At 32.7% G+C, this 10361-nt stretch overlaps 2 protein-coding genes and 1 long non-coding RNA gene across 5 annotated transcripts; 1 reads left to right on the top strand and 2 right to left on the bottom strand.

Moving 5' to 3' along the window:
- Positions 1-132: 132 nt before the first annotated feature.
- On the bottom strand, positions 133-10144 carry LOC105287413. The gene is made up of 20 exons (XM_026968460.1): positions 9336-10144; positions 9079-9198; positions 8878-8995; positions 8320-8584; positions 8124-8246; positions 7919-8009; positions 7703-7839; positions 7378-7537; positions 6467-6637; positions 6007-6126; positions 5784-5901; positions 2735-2946; positions 2069-2188; positions 1841-1958; positions 1399-1678; positions 1175-1297; positions 999-1089; positions 806-942; positions 506-638; positions 133-421 (listed from the first exon to the last, which is right to left on the bottom strand). The coding sequence occupies exons 1-20, from the start codon at positions 9549-9551 to the stop codon at positions 371-373; spliced, it is 2904 nt and encodes a 967-aa protein (XP_026824261.1). The 5' UTR covers positions 9552-10144; the 3' UTR covers positions 133-370.
- LOC105286078 (odorant receptor 13a) lies at positions 2898-6651 on the bottom strand. Of its 3 annotated transcripts, XM_011350721.3 has the most exons (9): positions 6467-6651; positions 6007-6126; positions 5784-5901; positions 5199-5472; positions 4745-4867; positions 4565-4655; positions 4029-4165; positions 3742-3874; positions 2898-3665 (listed from the first exon to the last, which is right to left on the bottom strand). In XM_011350721.3, exons 1-9 carry the CDS (start codon positions 6623-6625, stop codon positions 3618-3620), a joined length of 1203 nt encoding a protein of 400 aa, XP_011349023.1. In that variant the 5' UTR covers positions 6626-6651; the 3' UTR covers positions 2898-3617. The 3 variants fall into 3 exon arrangements, with proteins under 3 accessions (XP_011349023.1, XP_011349022.1, XP_011349024.1); XM_011350720.3 differs by having other exon boundaries at positions 2898-3874; XM_011350722.3 differs by lacking the exon at positions 2898-3665 and having other exon boundaries at positions 3748-3874; positions 4072-4165.
- Positions 5896-7330, top strand: LOC113561650. The gene is made up of 3 exons (XR_003406337.1): positions 5896-6094; positions 6437-6573; positions 6647-7330. It is a non-coding gene; the product is annotated as an uncharacterized LOC113561650 (long non-coding RNA).
- Positions 10145-10361: the final 217 nt, after the last annotated feature.

The raw sequence follows: 10361 nt of genomic DNA, 5'->3' as shown, positions 1-10361 counted from the left end.
ACTAATATTAATTGGCGAAACATTATATTTCTTACGCTCTCGGCAAGTGAGTATAAAATATAGGCTATACTTTCACGAACAATAAGAAAAATAATTACATATTTTGTAACATTATGATAATGTTGATCTATATTTTAAAATATTACCTGCGCGTTTATTCATGTTTATACATATTTTTCTAGTAAATTTAACAATTGTTTACTGTATTATGAAGATAATCTTTTTACAGCTTCACACTTACTCACGTAAATTTCGTCTGGAAGACTTCTGGAAAAACACGTGTGGTTAAATGCATTAGTCGAAAATATTATATTAAGAAGCGTGGACAAAAGGTCTCCTAAATTTTTTATTTTTATTACATTTGGAACTTTTACTGCATAGATCGTAGAAGCATAAAGTATGACGACGATGCACGTATTACCTTAAATCATTAAATTGAATGAAATTTGATACCTTTAACAAAATGATTGCAGATGCCCTAGTGTGGCATTGTTATTTTACTTACCGCGGAAAAATTTACGTATGACAAGTTAACGAGTTTACCCGCCGTTATTCTTGATGGTTTTCTGCTTCTCATCATAATCATCACTAGAAGCTTTCTTTGGTTCGTTGGCATATTGTACCACTTTGTGTTATACCTGTAAATGCATTATATAAATGTTTTTTGAAAAGGATTAAATTAAAAAAAGATCCTTGTTGAATATAAAATTTTTTAATTTAATTGATTCTTTTATCTACTATTTCGTTATATGTATTTGACATATGTAATTTGTCGACTCTAAAAGAATTATTACGAAAAACATACGCGGATTCGTGGACCTCTTCGCTGCTGTCCATCATCTTTTGACCTTGCCAATTTTCGAAGAATGTATTGACGAGGAGAGCATTCAAATAACTGACATGCTTCAGAACGCGATTGATGTCCTCCGTATTCGTAATCACCTAAAAAACAGTACGTATTAAGACCGATGCATAATAATCAAGTAATTTGCGTCTACCTGAAATCCTAAGATACTTAAAACTGATATGTTAGCCCCGACATGCACGAAAAGGGGTACCCTGTATATCGACTCCGTAACGGTAGCAAATCTGCCATGATACGTACAAAAGCGTCACTTAAAGTACTATTATCTGTAATAACGATGAACAATGTAAGTACACAAAGTATACTAACTGTATTACTTCTGCATGCCTTCGAATGCTGTACACGATATTTGAGAAAATTTTATTCCTCCTCGAGATCGGCGTTGAGTCGTCATCGTCATTTCCATGTTCAGATACGCTTTTTAAGCGATATCTATCCGATTGAAAATCATTTAAAATAATCCACACATAAAAAAAGTGAACACTTGGCCTTGCCGGTCATTCATTCAACACCATCATTAACGCAGAACTCACCTTAAAGCTGCAAATAAACCGCAGCAATGCTGAACGAGCGTCAGGTACAACACGTCGAACATGATCATCAAGATCGTGTAAATTACGTCGCATACAGCGGTGTGGATAAAAATTGGAACGTAATATGTTTCTAGATCGACCATGTAATTGACACGATACGGTAATCCTCTTTGCGTGCTATGCGAGTTGCTTGACGAGTTGTTCCCGGTGGATTCCACCGAAATAAATTTAGTTAAAAGTGTTGCAAGTATGAAAACGACGGTGTGGATAAGCAACATACCTGAAATTAAAATTTACAACAAATACGTTATTCATCATATTCTCTCCTGCTCCAATTTGATTACCACTTATTTTTATATTACCATTTTACACTGGAAATTAGTTTTAAGAAGCGACATTAAATGTAGGATGACCTAATATTTTTGTTACACTGCAAACTCACCCATATAAACGTAGCCTAAATTTCGTCCATATATCGCATATGAATGTAAGATCCTGGTCTCTTCGTCCGATTTTGGAGAATACCAATACTCTTGCATTTTCCTCAGAAGTATCTTGATCTGTAGCTCGGAGTCAGTTTAAGTACGATCTTGCAAAAACGCCTTACTGTGATAATTTTCAACTGACATGCATATCGATTAAGTTAACATCGCTATGTTTATTTACACACCTCCGGTAACGTATATATCGCGCAGACCAGTTTAGTCAATGGCACTGCACCGAGAACTAATAGTGGCAAGCAGTCAACCACTTCTAAAGAGTCTGGCCAAACTTCAATCATACCCAGCACCTATATTCGGCACACATTACATTATTCACGAGATTAATCATGGATATCTTGATTTTGTAATGTAATTTTACAGCACGTCTTGTCACAGTTAATTAAGCTCGCGGCATGCAGCATAATGCATGTGTCTTTATAAAAAAAATAAAATCGTACTCCTACATCGCAATATAGTGTATAGTGGATTTGTGTGTGTGTGTGTGTGTCGAACGCAGTATTTCATGTTTTTAAAATCTTCCATTACTTGAATAGTGGCGTAAGCAACGATAGCATGCTCCGCGATGATTAGATATTAACGCATTTACATTAGATGAAAAGATCTTTCGCATACAGATCATTAAACTTTTTTTTAAGTTTTAATAGCGACAAGATCGATTTTATTTTTTACATTGGCAAGATCGATTGTATCTATTTGTATAGACATTAAATGAAAAGTAGTGGCTGTCATAAACGACACTAATTTTCTCACGAGAAAAGAAAGAGGTAAGAAGTCAGTACGTTACATGCATGCTTGCGTGGTGTGTACATGTGACAAGTATATTAAATGTATACCTCGAATATCAACCCGGTTCCGAGCACGAGCAAAAAGCCAACATATGTCGCGCAACGTTGACTCGTCGTGTGATAGGGCCAGAGTCCGCCAACGCTCAACAGAATCCGAATAATATTGTAATGCGACTGTCGAAAGAACTCGTCGACATCATCCATCGTGTCTCTTATCTGACGCCACTGTTTTGCGAGATTCGTTGAATTGTCGAGGGATATAGATCCCGGTCAGCCGCTCATGAAAAATTCCGTTTAACGCTGATGACTGTGCGTCGCAAAAGACACACGCTACTTCTACACGCTTATATCACATAACAAACGCGAACAGCCATTTGCGTGATTGATCGCAAAAATACATACTTGCAGCGAGATTACCCACCATTGAAACATGAAAGCAATAATATAAAGTCGCAAAAACTCTTTAGATTATTATATATGTAGAAGATTCTATCGAAACGATTAACTACAAATTATACTGGAGGAAAAGTTGCGCGGAACACAGAAAGAAATTTTCATAAGAGTCTCGTCTTGCAGTGAAACATAAAAGTCTTCCGATGATAGCGAAAATTTACAAGCACACACTGCATTTTTTTCTTTATTAATATCGTAAAGATTTCTAATACTTCTACTAGTATTAATTGGCGGAACATTAAATTTTGTGTGAAACATGCATGGTACGTATTTGCTTTTGTAATAATAATAACAAATGTAAAATAAAATATTTTCTTAGCATTAGTACTCGATATAAATCTTTCGGTTTATAGGTATTTTTGTCCACTTTAAAGATTAAACAAACGTTTGATTCTGTTCTTTAATTATTTTATCTATATAAGAAACTGTTGCCATTTGTTAAAATATGATGATAAATGTTATTATATTTAGATTTTTACTATAGAGATCGTAATAACATAAAGTATGACGATGAGGCACGCAACACCTTAAAAAATTACAACTTGCACTCTCATAGAATTTTTCTTACATGGTAATTGAATAAAATATAAAGATTTACTTACCGCATTGAAAGTCACATATGACATTATCATAATTTTACCAGCAGTTATTACCAATGGCGTTCTGCTTTTCATCATGATAATTATCAAGAGCTTTCTTGTTGCTATTGACATATTGTACCACTTTGTATTATACCTACACATTTTATATTTTACATTGTGAAATTTTTCATTTATTTTATATATTAATTTATGCATACTATATCCTTGCATTTTTTTTATAACTCCATAATATCTTAATATGATTTTATGTGCAAATATGCGTGTTTGAATATGAGTACAAAACGTACGCGGATTCAAATATCTTCTCACTGAAATCTATGATTTTCTGACCTTGCCAATTTTCAAAAAATACGTTGATTAAGAGTCCATTTAGATAACTAGCGGGTCTTAAAAGATTATTGATTCCACCCATGTTTGTCACCACCTAAAGAGTACCGCAAACAAAATTTTTTAATCAGTTATTTTTATTGAATAATTATTTATTGAATAATTTTCATTATATATTATGATATGACATGAAAAAGCCACAAGAATAAATTGCGGAAATCATATCACTTAAAATATTTTATGTTCCGAATTTATATTTTGAATTTGAAATAATATAAGAGGCACACTAAACAGAACATAATTTCTGTGTATATTTCTCACATTATTCATTAATTTTATATATTTATTGCTAAATATCATTCAAATTCAGAAAAAGAAACTTAAGAAAAAAGAATTCATGAGGACAAAACGATTTAAGTGACCAAGACTTCCAGATTTTATCTTCTATCCAAGAAATGTCATATGGTACAGAATTTTCATCATTTGAAATTCGTACTTGATATCCTAGAACACTCAAACCTAATATGCTTTCTCCAATGTGTACGAATAGAGGCAAACTATACATGGACTCCACAGCAGCGACAAATCTGATGTAAGTATGAAAATATTCGTAAATTATTAATTATTATTAATCACAGAGACGAAAACGCTCGTGCAAACATATGTATACACTGACTCTATTGTCTCCGCATGTCTTCGTACGCAATACGCGACATTTGCGTATGATATATCCTTTGTAAGCGTCAGTGGCAAACAGTTGCTACCCTCTTCGCGGTCGACTGCATTTTCCAATCGATATCTAAAGTTTAACGTTATCCAAATTTTTAATGAAAAATAAATTGTTTCATTTAACGAACAAGTCATTAGTTATTTATATCGAATATACATATGCAGGATTCTATAATAAGTAACTTCAAATTTTTCGGAAACTTCAAATTAGCCCATAAGTTGATATTTTTAGAGTCTCGAGTCTGTTGCGTGTTATTTTGGATTAATAATATGGATAATAGTTTAATTTGGAAAATCCATTTAACCGAAGACCCCGACTTATCATACAACTCAATATATTTTTGCAAATATGTATACTTAAATCTAGATAGCGTGAATTAACCGAATCACTTTACACTCACTTTACGGCTGCAAATAAACCGCAGCAGTGTCCGACCATCGTTAAGTACAGAACGTCGAATACAATTATTAAAACCGCAGTAGAGAATGAGCATGTAGCCGTATGTATAAAAATTGGAATGTAGTACGTGTTTAAATCGACCATGTAATCGACACGATAAACAAATATTACTTGAGAATTATCCGGTGACGTAATGTTCTTATCGGAGCTCGTATGGACAAACCTCAGCATTAATGTCACCATGATGAAGAGAACGGAATGAATAAGTATGAAACCTAATTATATTATTTGTATGAAAAACTTTATATGAACATTTATATGAAAAAAAGACTACAATGTTTGGACACTTGAGCTTCCTATTATTTATACAAATATTGCATTCAGAGACCACGCAGTTATTACAAAAATTTCAAGTACTTCCACAAATATTTACAACCATCCCAAAAACTGTCAGTTAATTTTTTAAAAAATATTTAGAGAATCAAGTTTATTATAAAAGCCACACGTTTCAATCGTTTTATTGTTATTTATCATATAATTCATTTGTCATATAAATCATATATTATTATTGAACCGTTAAACTCACCCGTGTAAGCGTAACCCAAATTCCGTGCGTATATTGCATGTTTGTTATGAATTTTAGCTTCTTCGTCCGATTTTGCGGAGAGGCAATACTCATTTATCTTGATTAGCAATATTTTTAACTGTACTCACGAACAACGTAAATACAATGAACAGTAATAATTCCGTTGTTACAATTTTAGTTATAATATATTATTCGATAATACAATATATTCTTATTTATGTACCTGTGGTAACGCGTACACCACACAGAACATTTTAGCCATTGATGTTGTAACGAAGACTAATAAGGGCAGGGTATCGATCACTGCAAAGGTATCATTCAAAACTTCCACTATACCTAATACCTGCATTTTTCACAGATTACAATTACACACGGAAAATGAACGAAAAACAGAATATTTCCCGTTTTCTACATTCTCAGTGTATTTTTTATTTTAATATATATAATAATTACACAACATGTGTGTGTAATATATGTTATTTCTGTAATTATGACTAAATCACTCAATCGCAAATATTACTGCTTTTGTATGCGCATAAAAGAACATAACGATACAGTTATCAGGAAAATAATATTCAATTTCCACACTCATGCAATCATAAAGATTAAAGCGAGACAGACATACAGACAGAGTACAATATACAATATTTTAGAATAACAGGACGTTTCCTTTCTTTATTTACCTGAAACACAAATCCGGATCCAAGTACTAGTACCATTACGAGGTACGTCAGGTAGCGTCTACGTAACGTATGAAAAGGCCAGAGACCGCTAACGCTTAGTAATATCCGTAAGATTCTGTAATTTGTGTTTTGAAAGAAAAACTGATCAGGTTTGTCCATCTTGTCTCTTGTCTATTTCAGTGTCATTATTATGAGAGCGAAATTCAATCGAGGTGGACTATAGATCAGTTCCCATTAAGAATTCTGTTTAAAGTATAGACTACCAAGTGCTGCGAAACACGTAACGTTAACACGTTTGGAGACCAATACGAACGACTGGATCGATCGCAAAATTACAAGATTGCCTGCCACAAAGTAGTGACGAAGCGGAAAGAAATTATTGTAGAATCGTATGAGAGAAAATATTATTTTGGATTCTGCACATTGTGAGTGACAGAATATGCGACATGAAAATTTTATTTGTGAGTAGAGAAAGACAGTCTAGAATCAGACAGTTGCATAAGAGGTACCGCAGTATGTTACTGTACTAGAAAGCAGAACTTTGTGACTTTTATCAAACGCGCTTTGCTCCACTCTTGTACTTCCGTTGAAGATTTTTTATACTTATTCAATTCTGAATCAGGAGAAATTTAAATTCTCGTGGAAAAATAAATTCACACGCGTAAGTATCAATGTTCTTATCTTTATTTATTATATTCTAAGTGTTGATATACATTATTATTTAAATAACAAACTATTATATTCATCGTTTATATTAACCATAACTTCTTACGCCGAAAAGAAAAATTTGGAACGTTTTAAATTATTGTACAGACCGCAGAACGGTAAAGTACGAAGCAGATGCACGTACAACCTAAAAAAAAATATAAGGAAAGTAACTGTCAATAAAATATTTATTAACAGGAAGATCATCGTGCGGAGAAGTTTGCAAGTCTTACCGCGCTGAAACTCGGAAGAGATAGAATCATGATTTTTCCAACTGTCAATGTGCAAGGTGAGATACTTCTCAACATTACCATGTTTAAGAGCTTTTTGGATTTGCATGATGATTCATACCATTCGCCCCTGTAACTGATTTAAAAAATTTTATTGATGTATGAACTATAAAATAAAAATTGTTGGAAAAATATTTATCTTACAATTTGTCATCATTTTTTCATTAAAAAAAATTAAACAACACTACAGACTTTTGTTACAATAAATGTAGCGAAAAATAATTAAACACATTGAACTTACGTTGATGTGTACACACGGTCACTATGATCGATTACTTGTTGCCCCAACCAACATGCGATAAATAAATGCAACAATTGCGCGGTTATATAACCACCATGTCGAATTGCAAGCTGTGGGGTAAGAGAATCGTTGGTAGCCTGAATGTTCCAAAATAAAAAGCGATTTTAATAATCTTCTTAAATCTTATAAAGTTACATAATTGTGATATACAAAAACCTGCACAGCTGACACACTCATAACTAATATAACGAAACCAATTTCTAGGAAGAATGCCTGCACATAAATGGTCTCTAGACAGCTAGCAAATCTGATTTAAAACATATATATATATATATATATATATATATATAAACAATTATGTAGTATTAATGCATATAAGTAGAAAGTCTTTATATTTTGTATTTGATATATAGATACCAACTGTAAAGCAGCTTTGTGCTTTCGAATGCAGTATACAAAATTCGTGTAAACCTTATCGTCTTTCCTGAGCGAGGCGAGCTCCTTGTCTTGCTCGATGGACTTTTGTATATGCTCTAGTCGATATCTGAACACAAAAAACAAAATTCAAGTCTTTAGAAATGTTTGTTCAATGTCGGTTTAGACCATCAAATACATACCTGACGACTGAAAACAATGCGCAACAATGTTGCACCAAAATAGCCACGCAGGTATCAGACGCGATTACGATAGTAAGACGGATTGTAGTAGCCAGATAATTATGGATTAATACAGGATAATAATACTTCTCGAGATCTATGTAGTATTCCACATGATACGGAAATCCTACTGGTCGCGTCGAATAATTCGATGTTACATCATTACCCAGTATCTTTGGAATTATAGCCAGGAGTGGAAACAGACTGCCAAATGCATATATACCACCTAAATGCAAGCATTACTTTAGAAACATTAATTAAGAATTAATTAAGGAAAGAATAAAATTTATGTTTCCATTTCGAAGCGCTATTGAAACATATTATTTGTTATTATAATGCATCCGACGATTTTCGGATGAGATAAATTTAAACAAATATTTAGATTGATAGTTATCACAATATTAATCTTTATTGTGATTAGTAATATTTATTATGTTAATTTTTCTCTTAAATGTTTAAAATATTTTTTATCGTATAATTTTAATATATATTATACTATAATTGTTATCAATGTCTTACCGGCATAGCCGATTGTAATACTTCTTCCACTCTCGGCAAACTTGTGTAGAATCTCAAATTCGCTTTTGATGGCGCACGATTGCCAGTCCTTTTGTATATGTATGATGAGTATCTTGATCTACGGCTTGAAATTTTATTTCTTGAAAAATGTAAGTTTGCATTTGACAATTGACGCAAAAAATATCGCGGCTATTAGCATACCTTCTTCATATTGTATACCAAGTTCAACAGCTTAATGATGCAAACACCGTCTATTAAGAGCGGTGGTATACATTCGAACGTTGCACTTAAATCGCCGCGTAACGTCACCAAAGCGAGTACCTTAAATTCAATAACAATATTTGCAAGACAAAGATGTTAACGCGAAAAGTACGAAATTCCTTCGCAAAATGTCAACTCAAGGCCTAATAATATGATTCTTTATCTTGATTTTCGCATTTGGTATTGTTTGATTGTACCTGCGTGATGGCTTGCGTTAACCCAATAAACGACAATGCAGAAAAGATGGCTCGTTTGTCTCTAGCCTTCTGAAAAGGCCACTGTCCTAGTAATGAGAGTAGCACACGATTCAGTTTATATTGTCCAGACTGAAAAATATCGCTCGATATACTCATCTTCATCGCTCGGTTGTAACTGTTGCACAATCGACGTCGTCTGACGATTTGCAGTTTCATTAAAAATTCTCTCAGAGAGAGGATATGTACGAAAGACTAGACGATATAGACGATATAAGATATAGACGACAGAAACGATCACAAGACATTAAGATCATTTTCATAACTGTTTTTATCTTATTGTTAGTAGAATAATGAAAGGTTTGGGCGATTTATTATAGATCGAACGCTCACTCCGTTTACGAAGACGAGAATACTTTTCTTGACAAACTTTTCTGCAATAGAGATCAATGTAAAGATAAATCTTCCTATCTCGTATTCTCTTGGTGAATTTTCATGAATAATAAGAGGCACAAATCTGCATGGCTGATTACAATGTGTTAAGAAAAGAACGATCGATTGCAGAGTACATACACAACTCGTGTAATGACAAAGAAAAAGGAAGTTCAAACAAAAAGTCAATTTATCTTACGCGTATCTTTCTTCGCGAAATTCACAATTTGCTGATATTTTCTGTTGTATAGATTCATCGTTCGTTTCAACACAACTCTTCGTTATGCTAATAGTATGTAATACTATATAAATTTGCATTTTATTTTTGCTACTACTATTTCATAATTTTTTATAATTTTTTTTAAGCAGATAATGTATTTGTATATTCATGGATGATAACACAATCAAGTATAATTGAAAACAATTTAAAAAGCTTATATTATGTATTTATGTGTGTGTTAATATCTTGTGTACAAAATTGTATAATATTTTAAGTAACTGTTTATTAATACAGTGACAAAATGGCAACACATACATACATATATTTCCCAGTCGTTACATCAGATTTTGTAAAAGAAACTAATTTAATTTAATTTA

This window comes from Ooceraea biroi, chromosome 3 (assembly GCF_003672135.1).
Source record: "Ooceraea biroi isolate clonal line C1 chromosome 3, Obir_v5.4, whole genome shotgun sequence".
Taxonomy (NCBI): Eukaryota; Metazoa; Arthropoda; class Insecta; order Hymenoptera; family Formicidae; genus Ooceraea; species Ooceraea biroi.
The sequence above is the reverse complement of the archived record's forward strand: the minus strand, read 5'-3'. Positions and strand labels throughout refer to the sequence as shown.